Genomic DNA, 24325 nt, shown 5'->3' with positions numbered 1-24325 from the left:
TTCATTAAGTCATCAAACATGTATTTAGTTCTTCTTGTGAGATGGCATTATTTTGGGTTTTGGGGATAGAACATTGAGCAAATTAAATATCCTACCCTCATGAAGTCAATACTCTCTTAGGGAGTAAGATAGTAAACAAGTTTGCATGTGTGCATGTAGATATATACACTCATAAGAGTGCTGGAACAAATAAGCGATAGGATAAAAGTAAAGCAGGGTAACACATAGTCAGTGACCAGGTAGGGCAAGGGCTTTTTAAGTAATGTCATTTAGGAAGAACTCCCCAGAGAAATGGTATTTGGTTATAGATGAGTGTTGAGAGTAAACCAAGGGGGGTCTAGGTGAAGTACATTCCAGGTTTAGGGATCAGCCAGTCTAAGACCCTGAGTCTGGTGTGACCTCAAACTATTGAGAGGATTCTGAGAAGGCTAGTATAGCTAGAAGGTCCTAAGGGATGGGGTGAGTAGTAGGAGACATATAAGATCCAAGATGGACAGGGGCCAGATCTCGTAGGACCTTGTAGGGCCTAATAAAGAGTTCGGGATTTGTTTTAAGTATAATGTAGTCTATTGTACATCTAACTTCATTCTCTTTTGAAAAGATTACTGTAGTAACTGTGTGGGTATTAGCCTCTTGAAGAAAGGGGGCAGGAGTAGAAGTGGAAGGCCGTGAGGCCTTGAGGCTCCTGTAGTGACCTGGGGAGGTAGCAGAGAGGAAGGTAGCCATTGGATTGGATTTGGGAAGTTGATGGGGATGAGGACAGGAATTAAGAATGGCTCCTAGGTGTTATGTACCTGTGGTATTAAAATTTCTTCGAGATGGAGGCAATTAGGAGAAAAAAGTCTGAACAGGCCCAATTAGGGGACTAATAATGGGAAAAGAAAGTTGATCAACACTGAGATCAAGATGCAGAGAGGTGAAGGACTGAGTGCCAGGAGGTCAGGAAGCAGAGGTAGGAGCCAGGAAGAGCAGTGAGATGCGATACGAGGAGAACCGAGAACGTGGGGTCCTGGAAGCCTAGGGAGGAAATGTTTTAATAAACAGGGCACAGTCTGTGTCAGATGCTCCAGAAGTTCAAATGAGAAGGTGACAGAGATTGGATTGGCAAAGTGGTAGTTGGTGATCTTGACTTAAAAGCAGTTGCCTGTAGTGGTGAAAGTGAAAGTCTGATTGGAGTGGGTGAAGGGGGAAGTGAAGACGATAAATACTGTTGACTTTCAAACTAGACTTTGAGAAGAGAAGGTAGCAGAGAAGCTTAGCAGGGGTAGGTGGATGGGGTCTGGCAGCATGTGTCCCATGATATAAAATATAGCTACCCCTTCCAGAAATATCTGGTATGTTCTTGATATTTGCAGTCTAAAACTTGGACTATAAATGGATTTTCTTAGGGGCCTTTTTTGGTCTTAATCTGAATCTTAATGATAATTAAGTGTATCATTTCCCAAATACAAATGCTTTATTAAATCCCATTTTGGTGTTTTAATGAAATGAGCCAATGTAACTCTCAACACTGAGAGTTGTATCTGTAAATTTTACTCCACCTCTCCCCTTTTTAGAATCTTACTGGCTATTACAAATTTTCCCTACTGCACAGCACTTCTTACTTTGACAAGGTGAAACCCTTGTCACTGTGTTTACTTACGATCTCTAGACATGTCTGTACCATGTAGGAGGAAATATAGATGTTTTTAAAAGCATCATTGGAGGATAAGAAAAGTGAATTTGAGGTGGCAGAAACCGGGCGCTGTCCATTCTGAGTTGCTTTGGAAATCTTGAGAAAGGGATGCTCTCCAAATACCTGTAAATTCAGGGAATAGATGATTCTTGGTACAAGACCTAAACACCCCCAAAAGGCAAATACTATTCATCAACTTAAGAAATATATGAGAATATCAACTACTATTCACAACTACTGTTACATTTATAAAGAGGAAGAATGCAGAGGGTTTTTGCAGTATTGTGTCTTCATGATGTCCTGGAGTTCTTACCTAAGTTACTAAGTTACTGAATTTTTGCCAAATGAAGCCTTCTCAGTAGGGAAAAAGAACAAATGTAACATCAGACAGCCAATGAGTATAAAGTTTATTAAGGCATCCAGAGAATTAATTGTCTTGCGGGATATGCCTTTATGAAATTACAAAAAGAGCTTTATTAAATTATAAGTAGTTATAGGTAATATCTTGTTATCAATTCTAGGAAAAGCAATACTTCTTTGTGACTTAGGCTACTATAAGAAATGGTAGTTTTGTAGTTTACAGTGCTGTCTTCATTTTCCATATTTTTTAAATTTAATTTTATTTAAATTCAATTAACATATAGTGTATTATTAGTTTCAGAGGTAGAGTTCGGTGATGATTCATCAGTTGCATATAACACCCAGTGCTCATCACAACAAGTGCCCTCCCTTTTTTTTTTTTTTTTAAGATTTTATTTATTTATTTGAGATAGAGCAGGAGAGAGAGAGCACACGCAGGGCGGAGAGGCAGAGGGAGAGGGAGAAGCAGGCTCCCCGATGAGCAGGGAGTCTGAGGCAGTGCTCCATCCCAGGACCCTGGGATCATGACCTGAGCTGAAGGCAGATGCTTAACCGACTGAGCCACCCAGGAGCCCCAACAAGTGCCCTTCTTAATGCCCATCACCCAGTTACCCCATCTCCCCACTCACCTCCCCTCCACCAACCCTCAGTTTGTTTCCTATAGGTAAGAGTCCCTTATGGCTTGCCTCCCTTTCTGAATTCAGCTTACTTTATTTCCCGCCCCTTATGATCCATATTTTTTAGCAAAAAATTTGGGTGATATTTTTAAAAAAATGAATTTCATGTCATTGTGAATGTCTTTGCTTTTTCTGCATATTAATAGGAAGCAAGGAGCAGAGATCTCAGCAATATCAGATGGATGAAATATTTTTATTTTTTAGTATTTGTGTAGATTGAAAGCATGTAGAAACTACAAATAGATATGGGAATTATTGAATAGATGATAGAAAAGGCAAAAAACTCTGAAACAGGTTATTTCAACTCCAGCCCATGAAAGTGGAGAAATAGTAAAGTTTACATGTATTTTTTTTTTAAAGATTTTTTATTTATTTATCTGAGAGAGAGAATGGGAGACAGAGAGCATGAGAGGGGGAGGATCAGAGGGAGAAGCAGACTCCCCGCTGAGCAGGGAGTCCGATGAGGGACTCGATCCAGGGACTCCAGGATCATGACCTGAGCCGAAGGCAGTTGCTTAACCAACTGAGCCACCCAGGCGCCCCAGTTTACATGTATTTTATTTACATGTAATTTAAACAATGTAATTATTCCTAAAAAAAGACTACTAAAATTTCAGATTATTCCTGAAGGGAATTGGTTTTCCTTTGAAGTCTTGGTTTTCGAAGGGCATCATAAATATTTCTGTAGTAGTTTATTAGTTTTTTGCAGGATAAACATCCTAAATCCATATTAGAAGCTTTCTAATAGTGTGAATTTAGTATCGTATATCTTTTCAACCTGGTGAACAAGGAGCAACAAGTAAACTTTATGGGTTCTGAGGCTTCATAATTACTGAGGCCTTTCATCTTTTAGACACTAATTTCTTGAGAAACCTCAAAGTACAGCTATGCTTTTCCTGGAGAGACAGTATCCCAAAGTAATGTGGAGCTCGACTGCCTGTATTCAGTTCTTTACATAACACTTAACTAGATTTGTGATCTTGGGCAAGTGCAAGTACCTTAATCTCTGTGTTCCTAACTTTCCCCATTTGTAAATGTAGCTAATCATAGTACTACCACCTTAGAGGATGATGTGGAGGATTAAATGAGTTACTGAATATGTAGAGTGTAGAGCAATACTTGATAGCTAGTAAGGGCCTAGTGTTTGCAGTTGTCATTGTTAGGGTTAAGAGATTACTGTATTGAAGAAAAACACAAGCTACAAAGTACTAGAGAAATGAGCAATTATTAGAACTCTACCTACATAATTGAGAAAGAATTAGAAAGATTTCTTTTTAGAATTGTAATGTCTTAACTGAAAACAGTTTTAAATTTCGCGAAAAGTGGCAGGACCAGAACGAAGAGCTCTCACATACACTTTGTCCAGAGACCCCCCATTCCAGTTTTGCCATTTGTCCTAATAATGACTTTAATAGCCGAAGGATCCAAGAGTATGCATTATACCCAGTTGTACTGTCTTCTTTAATTCGGAACAATTTCATAGTATTTCCTGGACTTTCGTGTCTTTGGCTTGAAATTTAGAAGAGTGATATTTCACAGATTGTATCTGAATTAGGATTTGTTTGAGGTTTTCATATGATTAGATCCAGGTAATGCATTTTGGGTTGGACTGTTACAGAAATGATCCTTTTCATTACATCTTTTTAAGCGGCAAATGTCATCAGTTTATTTGGTTACCGATGGTATTTGATCACTTAAGATAGTGTCTGCTTTTTTTTTTTAACTGTAAAGTTACTTTTTTCTCCTTTGTAATTAATATTTTTTGTGTAGAGAAACTTGGAGACTTTGTAAAAGCGTATTCCTCACATCACTTGCACCCACTAGTTTTAGCATCTGTGGGTATTTCTTGCCTGAATTAATTAACTCTCATGATTGCCAAATTGTAATTTTTTGAGTTACATCATTCCTTCTATTTATTAGTTGCATTCTGCTGTAAGGAAGAGATTTAAACAGTGTATGGTCAACATCTTGTCCTTTGAAGATGGTAGGGGAGATGACAGATGTATCTTGAAAATAGAAATTGGAGAAATAGTGAATCTCAGACTCTTATGATCTGAAGATTGATCTTTTGCACGACTCATGTATATCTTTGTGGACTCTTGGATTTCTCCTTTATTCAGTGGGCTGTAATTTGTTGCTGTCATTATTTTGATACTCAAATCATTCCATGTTTGGCTAGTGGAAAGCCTTTCAAGCTGGCTGACTTCTGTATTCTTTTGTATGTATGTCTCCATCATTGTTTGAGCTCCTCCTTACTTTCTGGCACAAAAAAGACGTGCCAGGCTTATTTTGTTATTTCTCAGCCCTAGCCCTGGAAACAACCATTTCTTCAAAGACTCCTGGTTACATGTAGTTGAGATTGTATTTAGAAACCGTGATTTGTGCACTAGGTATGCTCATTGCTACTGAGGTGTTGTTGCCAGGTCTTCTCAGTGAACAGGTTAGAAACACATACCTTTATACCTATTTCTCACTCTATATTAAAATGTCTTGAGTATCACTGATGTCTGATACCAGTTAACACTGCTGCCGGTGTAACACTACTGGGTCAATTCTAGCTTAATCCCTTTCCCTACTTGTACCTGCTTTTACTCATCATGAAAAACCTAGCTCTGTTATCTTCAAAATATTGTCTTATTTGCCAGCCCCCCTGCACATAGCCACTCTTTTGACTCTCTTGGGCTGCTACCTTACCCAGGAGTCTGCCATGTATAGACCTGTGTCCTCACAGAGCCACCACCCCACCCCGTGTCCCGGTTATGTAGACTCTGATCACCACTAGCCTATCTTCCCATCCTCTTATGGAATCTAGCCACTGCCAAGCAATTGAAAGATTTTGAAATGAATTTGAGAATTAGAAAAAACTTGGGAGAGGAGTTTGAGCGCTCTCCAGTGACACCCTGTCAATGAGTCTGTCTGTATTTTTATTACTGAAGCACATTATTCACTTTTTTCCTTCTTCCTATAACTAGCTATTGACAAGGGTCCCTGTGAATGGGGAAGTTATTTAGTATTTTAATGTTTTAACCATGTGGAAGAACTCAAAAAATGAGAAATTTTCTTAAAGTTGTTTTGCCAGTAATAACTAGTTAAACCACTACTGTATATAGGGCGCCTGGGTGGCTCAATTGTTTGGGCGACTGCCTTCGGCTCAGGTCATGATCCTGGAGTCCCGGGATCGAGTCCCGCATCGGGCTCCCTGCTCGGCGGGGAGTCTGCTTCTCCCTCTGACCCTCCCCCCTCTCATGCTCTCTCTCTCTGTCTCCTTCTCTCTCTCAAATAAATAAATAAAATCTTAAAAAAAAAAACCCACTACTGTATATAGTAAATGAAACCTAAGTTGGAAAATGTTATCTACCAAGTAAATGCAGCTAATAGTATTTGTGAACTGTTAGATTTCTAAATGCTAAACATACTAGAAAAAGGCATATGTAGTTGCAGATCAAATAGAAACTGCCTGAGTCTTGAAAATGCTTCTGCCATTGAAATTGGTGAATTTTTCTGTCTAGAAGAAACTAGGATTAGAAAGTTTTGAATGTAGTATCTTTTCCTACCTGGAGATTGTGTGACAAGCTGTGAAAACTCAACTTTTAGCTGGCCTTTAGTTTAATCCCCTTTAGAAAGAAAGTACTTATTAACTGGGCTTTTGCATTCATTTTTTGTTGAACTCCCTCTTAAAGTCAGTAAATTTTCTGACTTCGAGCTTTCTAATAGTCTTGGTAATAATTTCTTGACCCTGATGTTTTTACATTTTATCCAGTGCGCAGTAGTAATTGCTGTGAACTCAGTAAATAGTTGCTGAATAAAAGAATCCCAAGTTGCATGTAGAGAAAATCTTTTGAAGAAACTCTCAAATTCCAAGAGAAAAAATAATTGATCATTTTAATAATTTTAATAGCAGAAAATTAAAGCAAACATTTGTAAAGCTGTCATTTAAAAAGTAGAATTTCTGTTGTTGTTAAATATACTCTTTGAAAGGCAGCATCCACTCCATTTTATGAGACTTAGTCATACTTCTGAAAATGTTTGTTGCTTTATCTAGAATGACACTAAAAGGAGTGAATGAAGGTGACATTTTCCTGGCAGCCTTGGTTGTGATAGAATCACTTTGTCATCTATTCACTCATCCAACAAGCATTAATTGAGTTCCTAAGACATACCTGCCATTCCACATTTATTTAGTGCTAGCTATATTTTTGACATTGTACAACATGTTGGGAATATAAAAATGAATAAGAAGTATTGTTTGCTCTTAAAGAACTTACCTCATTTGATGTGAAATATTCTTTTTATTCTCAGTTCAGTGTTTAAAAGTAAATAAATAAAAGAGGAAGGAGAAGGGCAGCTGAGGGCTGAGTGTAACATGAAAGAATGTATAACCAGAAAGGGCGCCTGGGTGGCTCAGTTGGTTGGGCGACTGCCTTTGGCTCAGGTCATGATCCTGGAGTCCCTGGATCGAGTCCCGCATTGGGCTCCCTGCTCAGCAGGGAGTCTGCTTCTCCCTCTGACCCTCCCCCCTCTCATGAGCTCTCTCTCTCTCAAATAAATAAATGAAATCTTTAAAAAAAATATATATAACCAGAGATACAGCCACTCTGTCCCTAAGGTGATATCTTTAATGACACAATAATGAGGTATTTAGGAAAACTTGATTAAACATTTAGTTTTTTTTATGGCCCGAGTCCACTGGTTTGTTGACTCAAGAAAGTGTATTCCTTGCATTTCCTTAATTACAAAAAATTTCTGATCCATTGTTATTTACTGTGATAATTATTTACATTTGTAGAGTAGTTTCACCATTGCTTAGAGTCATTTCCACATGCATTTTGTTAATCTTCAGAACAGTCATATAATTTTGAGACTCAGTGTTTCTCCAGTTTTTATTTTGAAGACATGTTTTTGTTGGGGCGCCTGGGTGGCTCAGTCGGTTAAGCGTCTGCCTTCCACTCAGGTCATGATCCCAGGGTCCTGGGATTGAGCCCCATAGGGCTCCCTACTCTGCAGGGAACCTGCTTCTCCCTCTTCCTCTGGCTGCTGCTCCTCCTGATTGTACGCTCTCTCTCTGTCTCAAATAAATAAATAAAATATTAAAAAAAAAGATGTATCTTAGTTATTCCTCATCATCTTCATGAAATTAGGGGTTGATACTTCACCCTGTTTAAATTATAATAAGATCACAGTTTCCCTTAGTGTCCATTTGTACCATTTTTGGGAAGCGAACACCCTGGTAATTTTTATGTTCTGAATGTTCAGACATTTGCCAGCATTTATGAAGTGTGCCTAAAAGTTACATGTAATTCTTGTATGTTGAAAGGTAAGGAGCTCATGAGGGAAAGTGTGTGTTTTTATTCGTCTTTGGTACAACTATCAATATCAGGACTTCCCAAGTTCAGGGTGTGGCTTTTAGGTGTCCAGATATAGCATGTTGCAGGAATTTAGTCCATGCTACAGAGACATGCCCTGCCGAGCAGCATGCAAATGTGAGGAACTCACATTCTGGCACCATTCTAAAGATAAGCCTGTCTGGACCATGAAGAGCAGCTGATCATCTAGCTTCACTCAGAAGTCACACCACAAAATCTATAAACTGGCTGAGTTAAGATGAAATGTAGAAGGCTTTAAACTTTTTCATCTTCGATATTCTAAAAAGTAATTTTTAAATGTTTCTATTGCATTTAGTTGAAGTTGCTTTTCATCAAAGCCCTGCTGTATTGTACCTTAGATTAACTGCATTTTCCTGTGACAAGTTACTTCTGTCACTGTAAAGAGACTTCTGAGGCTTCAGTTACTTGAAATTTTATAGTGAAATTGAATTTAGAGACATGTCAATACTGGTGTGCACCTATATTTTAGAATACAATACTTCATATAAATATGCCAATAATTCAGATGTTTTTTAAGCCACAAATAATTTTTAGCTTCTTTATCAGAGAAGCTGCAAAATATAGAACTTCTTTCAGTAACCATTTTATATGGCCAACTTTAAATGTAGTTGCTTTTTTTAATAATGTTTATTCTTTCTCCTCCTTGACCCTTTTACCAAACCTTTTGGTACTTATAAAGATGTTTTCATGCTTTAATAGAAGATAGTGAGTTTGTATTGAACTGTACTGTATTTAACTCTACTATATTATGGTATCAGAAGTTGATCTTTCTAAAATACATTAGTTTGCCAAAAGAAACTGTTATGCCAGTTGTTTTCTTTTTTTTTTTAAAGATTTTATTTATTTATTTGAGAGAGAAAATGAGAGACAGAGAGCATGAGAGGGGGGAGGGTCAGAGGGAGAAGCAGACTCCCTGCCGAGCAGGGAGCCCGATGCGGGACTCGATCCTGGGACTCCAGGATCATGACCTGAGCCGAAGGCAGTCGCTTAACCAACTGAGCCACCCAGGCGCCCGCCAGTTGTTTTCTTAACATTAAGAACATTACAAGTGTGTGCATGTTTTGTTTTGTTTTTACAGAGGGAGAATGAGGGGCAGGGGGAGAGGGAGAGAGAATCTTAGGCAGGCTCTGTGCCCAGCATGGAGACTGACAGGGGCCTCCATCTTACCAACCTGAGATCATGACCTGAGCCAAAATCAAGAGTCAGACGCTCAACCAACTGAGCCACCCAGGTGCCCCAACAAGTGTGTGTGTGTTTGTTTATTTGTTTATTTGAGAGAGTGAGTGAGCGAGCACAAGAGGGAGAGGGAGAAGCAGACTCCCCACTGAGCAGGGAGCCCAACCCAGGGCTCATTCCCAAGACCCTGGGATCATGACCTGAACTGAAGGCAGACGCTTAACCAACTAAGCCCCTGAGGCACCCCTCAACAAATGTTTATTTTTTTATTTTTTTACCATAAATTAAGGATATAGCAGTTTTTAAAAAATAGTAGGAGAGCTATTAAGACATGAAATACAGAATAAATGTAATGTGTATATTCAAGTTTTGACGTGGCTGATGGTGACTTGGGCTGTATTTTGAAATGTTTTCGTCATGCAGAGGAGGGAGAGGAGGAAGAGTAATGGTTAGAAATTGGGGCTTTGAAGTCAACAGATGTAGCTTTGAATCCTATCTCCACTACTTGTGTGAATTTAGGCAAGTTACTCATACTCTCTGAGCCTCAGCTTCCGGATCTGTAGGACCAGGATTATAATATTACCTGTAAAACCTACATCATAGGGTTGTTGAAAGAGTTTCATGAAATAATTCATGTAAAGCCTTTAGCCTAGTTATCGGCAATTGCCAAGTGCTCACATAATGTTAGCTACTGCTATTATTAGCATGTTCTATGTGCACACTAATGCCTTATAATTAGAAATCAGTTTTTTCTCACAGTATTTAGGTGATTTTACAAATTGTCTTTGAAGGTTTTCAGCATGTACTTAAATATGAACAGATGAAAACTTATATGGTGATACTTCACTAAGCTGTTTTGTATTTTTAGGCCTGTAACTTAATACAAGTATATGGCTAAGTACACTGGGTGCATTGGTTTTTAAGATTGCCTTTTATAGATTAAAGGAGCAAGTTAAAATGTACATCTTAATCTTCTAAAGTGTATCTTTCACACTGGTCTGTGAATATCATACTTGATAAGGCAGGGGTGGGCTGGAAGCACACAGATTCTCATCTCCTGCTGTCAGACACACAGGTGTAAAGTGGCCCTCTGACTTCCAGGATGTTGTAGGTCTCTGTGATTCTGATTTGGAGCCAAGTGCTCCTTTGAAATACGATATTATGAAAACAGTATTTTTTGTCTTTTATACAGCTGTAGGCATGGTATGGCAGTAGACCCAATTAAAAACAACAGAACAGGTTTGGTTCTCACCTTTAGGGAAGAAAAACATCAGTTACACAGACAGCTAATACTTAAATGGCAACTGTATGCTGGACTGCATAGTTCCTGCCTTATGGAGGCTTACAGTATAGTAGGGACATAAGGTGTAGTTAGAAATAAGGCAGCATGTATAATGTGCTCTTTGGTACAAATACTAAGTGTCATAGAAATTGTGGGGGGGGAGATCACTTTCAGTTGCAGTGTTTCTTCTACTTATAACCAGTTTGTACATGAGGATGTACCTTTGCATGATTCATGTGTTTCTTTTAGAAGGCTGCTTCAGCTGGGTGGCCACAGGAATGCTAGCTTCTCTCTCTGTTGCTGGCTATTTCTAGCCCTTCCTATCTCATCATTCTCCCATTACTACAAACTCTCCTGCTGTCTAAAAGCTTTTCTCCCCTTAGGTCCAGTTATCATTTTCCCTCTTTTTCAAATGATGGGACTGACACTTGGAAAGAGGAAGGGGAAGAGAGGGCAGCGGTTTTGGTGCAGAGTCAGGAACTTCATTCCCTACTGCAGAAAAAGCCCTGTTGAGAGCAGCAAGGGGGAGGGATAATGAAGAGGAGAATCCTTATCTTGCCTCTGTTCCTGTGAAAATCCATAAACGTATGCCCCCACACATCCTACATCTCCACACCCACTCATCTCCTGAAGATTTGATTCTACTCACCATCCTGTCCCCGCTCTTCCCTGTTCCCCACCACCTCCTTTGTGCCAGAGCCTTGCCCCAGCTCTGAGTCCCCTGGCTCTTAGAAATCTTATCATTTAGGCTTTAAGTTCCAGGAGTCACCCATGATGAAGAACTGGCATAGCTCCGTTGAGCTATTGTGTTACTACTTCCAGGCCCTCAGGGGGTCACAAAGTGTCCCTGATGTCTGTAGTGGAATCCCAAATCCATTAATGCAGTTACCTATAGCAGATTGCTCATATGTAAGGTATAACTCTTGTAGTACTATTAGTACTATGTGTCTAGAAGGTTTGTTTCTAAGAGAAAATGTGTTTTAAGTTTTAAACAGTGAGTTATTCTGAATGAGGAGACCCCTATATTGGCAGTGAACTTGGATTCTGAAAATGAGAGTTCAAATTCTCGCTCTTCCGGTTCATAGGTATGTGTGACCACTTGTGTGATTACTTGGCCTCTTTTGGCCAAGGTTCTCTGTATAGACTGTAGAGAGAACAGCTGTCTCTCAAATGTGGTTATGGGGGGTCTAATGAGAATACAAGTTAAAGGGTGTAATAAAATGTAAAATCCTGTATCAAAGGAATGTGGCTTTTTGGTGTTAACAGTCCACTGTGTTAGGTGGGGAAGAAAAAAAAAAGTTTTTGCCTTCTAGGAGCTCCTCACCCAGGGGGTAAGACAGTCATGGGCAATTCCATGAGAGTATGTGATACGTCTGTGGCAGATATATGTACATGTGATTGGGGGCACAGAGGAGAGCAACTATAATCTGAAAATGGACGGATAGGGGAGACTTCATGGACAAGAGACTTCCTGATCTGAGTCTTAAAGGCCAAGGAAGAAACATGCCCGGCAGAGAAGGAAGAAGAAGGGAAAGCCATTCCAGGTTGAAGGAGTGGCATGGGGGAATATGGTACATTCAGAAAGCTGCAGATACGGCTGGAGGTATGACTGGAGCTTAAACTCTCTACTTGTATTGCTTAGTTTGATTATTGAGACCACTTACCTAACTCTAAAAAGGCAATTTATTGCACAGTGGTTAACAACTCTAGAAATAAACTTGGTCTGAAACCTGGTTTGATCTTTTGCTAATCTGTTATGTCTAATTAAGAACTTCAACTTCATAGACTTTTAAGTTCAGTATGATGATCAAGGTACCTACTTCAAGGGGTTGTTGTGATGAGTATTTGAAATAATGTTTGCAAATCTCTTGGTGTTTAATACACACACTATAAACATTAGCAGCAGTTTTTGTTTCTGTCTTGAAAGTTTTTAGAGTTACTTTTCCCCCATCAGTATTTTATAATCTACTTTCTAGGCTAGCTGTTTAGCAGTATTTTAAACACCAACTTTGTTTGTTATAATGGAATCAGAATTTGATGAATTTTTAAAGATGGTCTAGATCAGTTTTCTGTGTTAAGAAACTGAGTCACAGTTAATCACCTGGCTGTCATGTCCTAGTGAATCTGTGACACAGCTGAGACAAGGATCAGGTCTCTTTCTATTCCAGAGTTCTTTCTACTGGCCTTGGAATAAATGTCAAAAATCACTCAGAGAGAGTTTCTAGCAGAAAGAATATAAGTTAGCAGTACAGAAATCGGCATTTCTATAGATTTGCAGATGGGAAATCTAGGTTTTGAAGAAATGCAATATCCTTCTCTGGCTGCCCTCTGGTGGAAGTGCTATTTAGCAACACCACATGTGAAAGAGCCATGAGAGGCAGGTGATGAGGATCCAGGTAATTCTTAAAGGAGTGATTCCTTTGCCATCAAAGATTTCTTATATGGATGAATTCCTATTTCTGTTTATTTGGGTCTCCTCACTAAAGTGTGGGAATAGATTTTCATAATACCTGCCAATTAAACATGTTCTACTTCATTTATTCAAGAGGATCCAACAGATAGTTTGTTGAGCGTCTTTTGTGTACCAAATGCTAGGAATAGAAGCAGGAAGCATGTGCATTAGTGAAGTAAACAGATGTTGAAATAATAATCATACAAATAAATAATTATAATTAGTTAAATCCTATGCCTAAAAAGTACAGAGTGATTTATGACCATTAGCAATGTTTGGGAAGCCTCCCTTGAGGAATTAAAGTTTTAACTGAGAAAGGGAGTCTCAGTAGAGTAAATAGACAAAGATGAGTTATAGCAATGGAGAAAAGAATCTCATACTGAGGAAACAGCATGTGCAAAGGCCCTGAGGAAGGACACAGTATGATCTCTCCTAAGAAATGAAAGACAACTAGTATATTTGGAGCAGAGAAAGCAAATATAAAATACAAATCTTGGTCATGAGAAGTAGAGGTATTTACTAGGCATCACCAAAGAAACCAAAAGGCACAGGAAGAAGTGAACCTCCTTCCAAAGTAAACTGTGTGCTCTTAGTTAAAATTTTGTTGTTCTAAAGAGTCATTGTAAAGAAAATTACTTTAGAACCACTGTAATACTCTATTGGGGCACTTTAAATATGTATTTTTTTCACTTGATTTTTCTTCCTTTCTCTCCTGGCTCATTGGGAGTTGAGGGACTATTTTGATGTGCTGGAGTGTTGAGATCAGGGACTTTTGTTGTGGATCAGTTGAACAGCCATAGAAATGACAGAGAGAATCTTATCCTGTTTTCTTGGCTGAGATTTTTGTGTGGGTGTGTGAGGTGCAGCTGCACTGTTGGTTTCTTGGCAATCAAGACAAGCAGTTCTCAGTGCAGTTCATGCTGAATGGGAAGAAACTTAAGAGAAAAAAGGCTACTTTGAATATATTAAATTCAGTGGAAAGCACCGAGGGCCTGAACCTTTGGCTGGTATTCTAAGTTATTTGGCTAAATGGATACAGCAGCCTCAGGCACATGTCCAAGCTTATGGCAGAAACACATGAAGGAGAGAAGATTTTTAAAATAGTCAAAGCTTTGTCTCAGTAGAAAATTATCAATTACCTAATGTGTAATTTTTAAATGAATTTTTGCTAGTTAATTTTTCGTTTGTGATTTAAGCTTTTTCTCTAACGAGCACATAGTGAAAAAGGCAGATTGTGAAAAATTAGCTTTGCTTGCAAAAGTGAACTCAGAATTTTCTGTAGTTTATCAGAAAGATGTTTCTCAGATTTATATATACACAGATGGGTTCTTAGGTCTGCTTTTATTGCTCACTTGTTTTCTTCATTCTCCTTTGACCTTTCTGTGGCCTATAAGCACTTTGTGTTCCCAGACCCTCAAATTAAATGCAGACAGTATGGACCTCTTAATTTTTTAAGGACACTTGCATCCTTCCCTTTGGATAATCTTGTCATTGTCCTTTGTATTCTTCAAGCAGGAATGTCTGAGTCGCTCCCAGTCTTTAACTGTTTATTTCTCTACTGCTATTTAATATTAGTGCTCTCAGAGTAGCATAGTCAGGTCCTACAGTCGGTTGGCCTGGGTTCCTCTCCAGTCCTGCTACTGACTATCTTGGTCCCCTTAACTTTTTAGTTTCTCATCTCTAAAAATGGAGATAATCATGTTAGTGCTTCATGAGGTTTGTTTGTTCGTTTTTAAATAAGGCCTAAAGGAAAAGATGAATATAACGAGCTTAACTCAAAATAAGTGTCCAAGAGAAGAGATGCTATGACTGGTCATTTTCTTCATGATTAGGGCCAGTCTTCCAGAATCCACTGTCCTGGGTGATCTCATTTAGTGTAAAGACCATCCAAATGCTGATGACTCTCAATTTTTATATCTTTGTTTCTAACCTCACTCTTCCTGAAGCCTCCAGACTTGTATAACTGACTGCTACTATATATCTACACTTAAATATCTAATACATACTTCAAATATAACATGTCTAAAAACAACTTTCCATCTCTGTCACACACTCATCTACTTGCCTCCCTAGTCTGTTCCTCCCCAGTCTTTCCTATCATAGTTAATGGTAACACCCTCTGTACTTTTTTTTTTCTTTTTTTACTTTCCTGTAGCTACCAACCTTCATCCATTTCATGAGCACATCTAACAGCATTATCCCCAGAATATATCCTAAATCTGACCACTTGTCACCATATCCTCTGCTAACACCATAGTCCAAGGCAATAACCTCTCATTTGGACAGCTATATAAAGGAATGGCCTCCTTGTTGCTCTTTGTTTTCCTTCTTGTCTCCTGCAATCCATTCTCCACATTGAGGAGTAAACATAGATTTAAACACTTTGATTATTAACCCCCCTCTCCCCCAAACACAGCTAGTTCATTCCAATTGTAAGGCCTTTACACTAGTTTTTCCTTCTGTTTGGGATATTTTTTCTCCCAGATCATCACAATGTTGGCTCCTTGCAAGTTTTGGTTCTCAATTCAGGTAATAGCTCCTCAGAAGCTATCCTGACATCTTTCTAATTTCTTTCTTAATAGTTGATCACTGTCTGAAATTTCCCCCACTTTCCTTTCTTGTCTTGTGAATTGCCCCCTCCCCTCTCCCATGAGGGCAAGGGCTTTATGCATCTTGTTTACTACCATATTCCCAGTGCTTAGTATGGAACCTGATACTCAGAAGGTTTACAGGATTATATGGCTAGATGACGAAATGAAAGAATGAATGATTAGATACATGTCCTGTAAGTGTTTCTGCAACCAGAGAAATTATGAATTATTTCATCCTGAATGAATTTTACGTAGATGCTTATTTTAGAATTAACCATGCTAATATTTTTTCTTTTTCTTTCATGATTTCTCTGTCATAGATTATAAGCTCTTAAGTGTAGGAGGTATGTCTCCATTGTTTTCAGCTTCTGATAGAATGCCAAATATCATTTTAGTACTTATTGTCAATTGAATTGAATTGAAAATTCAATTAACATCCGCTGAAATTATAGTAATTTTATATATGTGTGAATGTATATACATATAAATATATATGTAAATTATATAAATTTGGAAAGCAGAGGTATTTAAAATATGCCTTCCCCTTTTATCTCTTGTAGTTCATAATTGGACCCTTGAGGACACGCTTCAGTGGTTGATAGAATTTGTTGAACTACCCCAATATGAGAAGAATTTTAGAGACAATAATGTCAAAGGAACAACGCTTCCCAGGTGAGTATTTATTATCCAAATGTATTTTTTTTCACTCAGGGAGAATCACATACTAGATGTTATTTTCAGTGCCAAATTTATAAGTTAACTCTGTGGCTGGGGGTTCAAAGGAAATGTTATAAATATATCTATTTTTTAATTTTTTAAGGTGTGAATTTGCAAGTTTTAATCAATTTTTCTTGTCTACATAATCAAGCTCTTTTTAAAATTTATTCCCAAAGAAGGTAATTTTGGGAATTAGAAGATAGGCCAACTACATCTTTTTTAGATAACATCAAAGGGCCAACCTCTGAGCATGTGGTAAATGTGACAAAAACATACTCATTTGATATGAATCCACCTTAATGAAAAACCTATTTGAATGGGTTAATGTACAGATCCTTCTTAATTGTATTTTTTAACAACAATAACCACTCTGTATTAGTGGTCATAAGTTAAACCTCAAAAAAAAAAAAAAGTTTAATAAACAAAATGTAAATAATAACAACCATTTTAAAATGTATATTACATAGAGGAACTCTATATTATCTCATTTAAGCTTCATGGTTAAAGTTAAGTATGTATTATCACCATTTTACAGATAAAAAACAATCATAGAGAAGTTAAATATTTTGCCCAATTCAGCATTTGAACCCAGATAGATCTTATACCAATAAGTCTAGAATGCCAGTTTATCCCTTAAATGTCTGGAATTATTTGTTACTAGTTTTCTAAATTTTATTTTCTAAATCTCCATTAGTTAACTTTAATAGTTTTTAAAGATTTTTTTTTTTTTAAGATTTTATTTATTTGTGAGACAGAGAAGGAGTGGGGTGGGTGCGGGGGGAGCAGACAGAGATGGAGAAGCAGACTTCCCGCTGAGCAGGTGGCACAAGGGGCTCGGGGCTCTGTCCCAGGACCCCGAGATCACGACCTGCGCTGAAGGCAGATGCTCAACCCACTGAGCCACCCAGGCGCCCCGTTAAATGTTAAAATTTGCAATGGTTCTACCAGAACCTGGCCCAGAATAAGGTTGCTTATTTTTTATTCTTCTCAAATTTGTTTCTTGAATCAAAAAAGACTAATCCCTTGTTAACCGCCTTACTGTTACATGCGATCAAATGTGCGTATCGCATTTCTGATCAGTTTGCTTACACTGTGTTCAAGGAAGCAGCTGCTGTTGCTTTGGACTTTGGATCCAGTTGGTGATTTTCTACCTCCTGTAAATATCCTCTGAGCATTGACATCAGTATTTCCGAATTTACTGTGTACATGACTATAATGATGAAATGATGGGAGTAAGAGTCAGTTCAACGAGTGTGTGTTGAGTATCTTCTGTGTTGTTCATGGTGTAACTAGATGCTGGCAAGAAGACAAAAATGAGATACAGTTATTGCTTATTTCTTTATTTATTTATGAGAGAAAGGGGGAGTGTGAGGAGAGGGGCAGAGAGAGAATCTTAAGCAGGCTCCACGCTCAGCACAGAGCCCCACGCGGGGCTCCATCCCCCAAGCCTGACACCATGACCTGAGCTGAAACCAAGAGTCAGACACTTAACCAGCTGAGCCACACAGCACCCCCAGTTTTTGGTTTTAAATAAGACAAATTTCTAAGTTCAAACAGGATAGTAGAGCATTAAAAATAGGATATTAGGGTTTTTGTTTGTTTATTTATTTATTTATTTTTAAAGATTTTATTTCTTTATTTGAGAGAGAGAGAATGAGAGAGAGCACATGAGAGGGGGGAGGGTCAGAGGGAGAAGCAGACTCCCTGCCGAGCAGGGACTCCAGGATCATGACCTGAGCCGAAGGCAGTCGCTTAACCAACTGAGCCACCCAGGCGCCCCAGGATATTAGGGGTTTTATTTTGAGTTCTATGTTACCCTGGTTATGAGGAACTCAGTATTTTTCTTACATTGTCTTGTGGGAAGTTTTTTTGTATGACAACAACACGAAGTAAAATAGGTTGATTGGTGTTTTGGCAATAAGTATTATAGCCACTTTTTTCTTTTGGTTAAGTAAAGGTTATCAGCGATAACTCAAATTCTAAGAGAATCGTTGAAATAACATCACAGTCAAGATCAATTTTTTAAGTAGTGAACATGTTAGTAGGAAAGACAAGTTACAAATACAGAAGTTCAGCTTCCAGGTAAGCCCATTAGAGCCTTTTGGAGTGGAGGAGAAAGGAAAACTTCATCAAGCCCCTTTTATATGGTAATGGCACTTAGATGAGTCCACTTAAAGGAGCAGTATCCATTAACTTAATGATGTGAGTTATAGAACTTTTTGTAGGGTAACTGTAGATACAAGAGCTATTGATAAGAATATATAAGAAAATGTATTACACATTACAGATGTACACGTGCCTACAACAATTCATTATGTTTCCTTTCTGTGACATTAAAATATTGTCATATCTGCAATAGGTAGTGAAAATTATGTTAGTTTTATGTTAGTTATGGTCATCCTAAGCTTTTTACTGATTTTCTATACTTTGAGCTTCATATTAGCAGAGCTTATATTAAGGATCTCTTCACCTGACACATCCTCCTCATTGCTTTCAGACCTGGGTGAACCTCCCTGACATCCTCACCCACTTTCACCTCTGGGTTCATACTGAACTTTGTATAAAACCGTTATCTGGTATCCTTTTTACTACATCTCATTGTCTTTCTTAAATTTAGTCTGTCGATATCGTTGCTGTTAATTCATTCATGCATCCATCCATGCATTCAGTCATGTATTACACAGACATTTATCAGGCATCTACTTTTGCCAAGCATAATGCTAGGTGTGGGGATACCGAGACAAGACATAGCTTTGCCTTCAAGCAGTTTGTTCACTGTCACATTAAAGGTGTAACAGGAGCATACACAGAAGGGACCAGCAGAGATGAAGGAAGGCATTTTGTAAAGGGAAAGTTAAGAGTTCTTTACTCCCTGAAGTTTTATAGGAGCCCATAGCAGTTATAGGAGGCTTTGTAATTTCTTCATACTTAGAGGTTTTGATACCTTCCAAAATAAAATGTAGTGGATCAGAGTACAGTTGTTGGAATCACACATACTTGGATTTGAATCCCTGCCCTACCTCTTACTAATTATGCAGCCTTGGGCAAGTTACTCAATCTCTCCCTACCTTAGTTTCCTCATTTATAAAATGGGAATTCTATATATACTAGAGGTTTTCTTGAATTTTGACTAAGCCCTTGATCCAGGACCCAGCATATAGTACATGCTTGTTTTTATTGTCATTGTTATTAACAATTTTATTATTATTAGACTTTGTGTTAAAAGATTTTTATTGGCATCATGTTCGGTTGTTAAGAAATCTTAGTTGATGACTGGGCTACTTGGATTTGAATTTCAAAACAAAGTGTGCCTTTTGGCCCCTTATGTGGTTTTTTCATTGCTGGTGAAATGGTTCAGTACTTTTTATTACATAAATCCCTCCTTTTTCTCCCCCCAGCTATGAGGACTTCTTACTCTCAGTTATGACTTCAATGGACTTTGTTTAATTTTTAAACAATTTACATATTAGAATGTAAAAGTATAGGTTTTTTAGATACTTTTAAAGAAAAGTAATATCTAAATTGAGAACTATATTTTAAAGTCTGCTATTGATGTTAAGTAAAATCATTTACAGTATTCTTTTTCTCTGTGAAATGATAGTAAAATGCCAGAGGTAATTAATTAATGGTTGTAAAATACTTTTGCATTTGATAAATTTCTACATCCTAGTAAATTATAGCGTAAGGTACCTTAGAAAACAAAAACATCAACATAACAAATAAATAATTGGCATACAGGGGTGTTTGTACGGCTGAGTTTGCACTGGAAGGTTTTTGATACGTGTTAATAAAGTATTAAATCACATGGATGAGCTACAGCAGTCATCACTAATATGCAGAGTATTAAATGTGTTGTTAAAATATTTACGTTTACATACTAGAAATATTTTCATTTAATGTGTATGTATTTTTTTAAATAAACAGGATAGCAGTGCATGAACCTTCATTTATGAGCTCCCAGTTGAAAATCAGCGATCGGAGTCACAGGCAAAAACTTCAGCTCAAGGCACTGGATGTGGTTTTGTTTGGACCTCTGACACGTTAGTATTCTCTCTCAGAATCTGATGCAAAAGAATAATCAGATCATGTATTTGTAATTTAAAAAAGGAGAAAGAAAGAACATTAAGAAAATCATTTATTAGCTATAAAGGAAATGTCATGTATCTTAAAAAGATTTATAGGGTGAGATTTTCTGTCATTGAAATGTGGAGTGTGAAATTTCCAAGCTGGTTACTGATGTAAAAAGTTGTAAAAACTATGTTTGTTGATAATTTAGAATTAAATTTCTAGATTTGGAACTTTAGATCTTTGTAACAGTTTTAATGTTGATACCATTATAGCTGGATATTCACTGAAGGATCCCTTTCAGAAATGGTACAGTGTAACCATCTCCATGGCACAAAGTATGTAATACATCCTAACTTGATTTCGTTTATCACCATGAAAAGGATTTTCTAGATAGAGATCAAAAGCAGAGATCCACTTGAAATTTTACATGGTAACAGACTATCCTGGCAGAAGCACAAGGTGGAGAATGTTAATTTGGTTGTGTTGAAGAACATTTAAGAAATTATTATGTCATATTTGTAAGGAAAATAAGCCTTGTATTTCTTTACTTTTGACAGGAATACTTCTTTCAGAAAGGAAGTTTAATATATTTAATTTCAAATTCTAAAAAGCTTTGGGGGAAAATGTTTGAAGAGTACACATTTTAGAGGAATTATGTCCTACTTTTTCAGAAGCCAAAAAGGAGTAGCAAAATTAATACAAGAAAGATGGCTTCCACAGATGATAAATTAGGAAACAGATGTTTATTTTACCTCAATTTTTGGAGTTAGGAGACTTGCAGGTTTCTGTGCTATGGTTTTGGGGGTGGCCCTGCTGAGAAAAGGGTCCTGGAGCTGTTGGATAGATTCCATGGCTGTACTGGTGGTTCTTTTTGGCTCAGGCTTGAGAGCAGCTGGTGAAACAGCTGGAACACTCCGCTTTGTGAGAGGTGGTGGAAATGCACTGCTGTTGGAAATTACAAACCCTAGGAAGCAGAACCCTCCTGACATGCCGGGCATTCCACACAGATGACACCCTGAGTTTCCTACTGAATCTCTTGGGGGTTGTCTTCCGTGAGATTCTGATTTTTTCATGGGGATGATTGGTGAAAATAGGAATTAAGCTCTAAAACTTGCCTCTCTGTACAACTTGGTCAGGGATATTTATATTTTATTAATCTGGGAACAAATCACCCTCTAAGCCAAAACAGTATTATATTATCATTTGAAAAGAAACCAAACTAGTCTCAAAGAATGTTGAAAACAAATGTTTTAATAAACCAGTGAAGAAGTTAATGATGCATTACGTTTTTAATGTGTTTGTCTTAGAATTGTTATTTGAGTGAATGAGCCCTGCAGTTGGAATACGGGCTTTAGATTTATAACAAACTAACATTATAAAATGAACAGAGATATATTTTAAAGGAGTTTTCACTGAAATCTTTTTCAGTTTGTGGTAATTATTTTAGAGTTTGGGACTTGTCCGCCTATTTATTGTCATTTCTGGTGATTCTGTTTTGCCTGAACAGGGCTCATATTTGAACTAGAACTCGAGCTGAACTTCTCAGTCTGAGGCAGAAATAAAAATAAATCCTTTTGAGACTTTAGCATTCTGCAATGCATCTGTTTCACTGTAGGTGTGCGCTCTGGAAATATGCAGCCCCGAGGGTCTCTGGCCTGGAGCATGCTGTTCATCACACTGTGTAAACATACACGAACCCGAGGAAGCGCAGGAACTTGTCCTGTCTGTAGAGCTCCTTATTTCATCACACATGCAACATATCTTCCTGCTGGAGGCCTGGGCGGTTAGGTCGTTTTCCACTGTAAACTATGTCTCTTTGGAGCAACGAATACATTATATTGTATTAGTTATCTTTGTGTATCCTTCCAGAGAGCCCTCTGAAAATTAGTGTGTATGAAGAGTCAGGGATAAACTAGGAAATTATTTAACTAGTGATTTCTGTGTTTTGTATCACTGAAGACAGTGGGCCCTGGCTCCTTACTCCTTACTTTAGAAACAGTGCTGGAAATTACTGACCTGCCTGGTGGTAAAGAAGGTGATCTGTTCTTTCCTTCTAGTAGCCCAGATTTCTCTGGCAAATAGCCACCTAAAGCATGACTTGTTATGATCCTGTAACTCCGGCTTTCTCAACCTTGGCACTTCACGTTTTGGGCTGGATAATTCTCTGTTACTGGCAGAAGCAGGGCTGGAAAGTGATTGTCTTGTGTGTTATTGGATATTTAGGAACATCCCTAGCCTCTCCCCACTAGACACCAGTAACAACTTCCCCATCCACTTTACACCTTCCCAACTGTGACAAGCAAAAATTGTCAAATGTCCACTGTGGGGGGGATATCACCCGCAGTTGAGAATCATTGACTAATCTTAGTTACATGACTACTTGCTTGGGGAAAATGTTCTTCTGGTGAACGATTAGGCTTCCACTGTATGTATCAAAGCCTGAAAGCTCCCTAACTAGACTGAAGGAAAGCAGTTGGGGTGATAGTAGTGGTACTCTCCTTTATGCCTCCTTTTACCCCACAGAGAACGTGACTGGAGGTGCTGTTGGCTTTTTCACAGCTCCCCAGGACTTTTGTTACTATTTCCTATACCAGCAGGGGTGGGGTACATGCATGTGGGTTTATCTGTGCCCTCTGGTAGTTCTAGTGTATCAGACTGTCATAAGCACTTTGATTAGTTGAAGAAAGAATTTTTAAAAGGCTAGAGCTTGTTTATGGGAGGGACATTTTCACATTTGTTTGTTTTTAGATACCTACTACTTTAAAAAAAATGCTTCTATGTATTGAGATTCTGTTATCAAAGATTAATTTAATCATCTGTAATTTTCTTCGTAGGCCCGCCTCATAACTGGATGAAGGATTTTATTCTCACAGTTTCTATAGTAATTGGTGTTGGAGGGTGCTGGTTTGCTTACACACAGAATAAGACATCAAAAGAACATGTCGCAAAAATGATGAAAGACTTAGAGAGTCTACAAACTGCAGAGCAAAGCCTAATGGACTTACAAGAGAGGTGAATAAGTTTAAAAAGCTACAAGTCTTATTATTTATATAGTCAAATACGGTTTGTGAAAATGTAATACGGGCCTGGGCTTACACACTTTTACTTAGTTTGTTACACACATCAGTAATGTCTGTACACTTCATTTCATATAGTTAGAAAAGTTATATTGTCCTAATTACAGATTTATATTAAAGGTATGCACTAGGGAATAAGCAGATCAGTGGAAATAAATCAGATATAGGTGGAATGATATGTGTAGTTAAGTTTTATTTATTTTTTATTTTATTTTTTATTTTTTTTAAAGATTTTATTTATTTATCTGAGAGAGAATGGGAGACAGAAAGCATGAGAGGGGGAGGATCAGAGGGAGAAGCAGACTCCCCGCCGAGCAGGGAGCCCGATGCGGGACTCGATCCCGGGACTCCAGGATCATGACCTGAGCCGAAGGCAGTCGCTTAACCAACTGAGCCACCCAGGCGCCCTAAGTTTTATTTTTAACATGATTTAGATAATAAAGAATTACTTAAGAGTCTGTTTGCTGAAGAGTGATTCCCTGCTAACTGTATTTTCAGCTCAGGATTACCCATATAGATGTATAGTGGGCTGCCTGCTAGTTTTGGTATTCACATGTAAGATTAATAGAAAATACTCTGATTTTGGGTGGGAACATGTATTCTGCTGCTTGATACGTATTTATTCGTGAAAAAATGAAACTTTGGAAATTTTGGTGAGGAATTTTCATTTTTATCCTTCTGTAAGGCTTGAAAAGGCACAGGAAGAAAATAGAAATGTTGCTGTAGAAAAGCAAAATCTAGAGCGCAAAATGATGGATGAAATCAATTATGCAAAGGAAGAGGCCTGTCGGCTGAGAGAGCTAAGGGAAGGAGCCGAATGTGAGCTGAGTAGACGGCAATATGCAGAGCAGGAATTGGAGCAGGTA

At 38.0% G+C, this 24325-nt stretch overlaps 1 protein-coding gene across 5 annotated transcripts in view; it reads left to right on the top strand.

The window, feature by feature from the left end:
* STIM2 (stromal interaction molecule 2) overlaps positions 1-24325 on the top strand; it is a 149386-nt gene that overhangs the window by 103693 nt on the left and 21368 nt on the right. For all 5 annotated transcript variants that reach the window (XM_035005176.1, XM_035005178.1, XM_035005179.1 and 2 more), the window contains exons 4-7: positions 16158-16269; positions 20239-20354; positions 23217-23394; positions 24145-24322. In XM_035005176.1, coding sequence (XP_034861067.1) covers positions 16158-16269; positions 20239-20354; positions 23217-23394; positions 24145-24322 — 584 coding nt within the window. The remainder of the gene's footprint in view (positions 1-16157; positions 16270-20238; positions 20355-23216; positions 23395-24144; positions 24323-24325) is intronic.

The sequence above is a fragment of the Mirounga leonina genome, unplaced genomic scaffold, assembly GCF_011800145.1.
Source record: "Mirounga leonina isolate KUSES-001 unplaced genomic scaffold, KU_Mleo_1.0 Mir_129, whole genome shotgun sequence".
Lineage (NCBI taxonomy): Eukaryota > Metazoa > Chordata > Mammalia > Carnivora > Phocidae > Mirounga > Mirounga leonina.
Note: the sequence above shows the minus strand (reverse complement) of the source record. Positions and strands in the feature narration are given on the sequence as shown.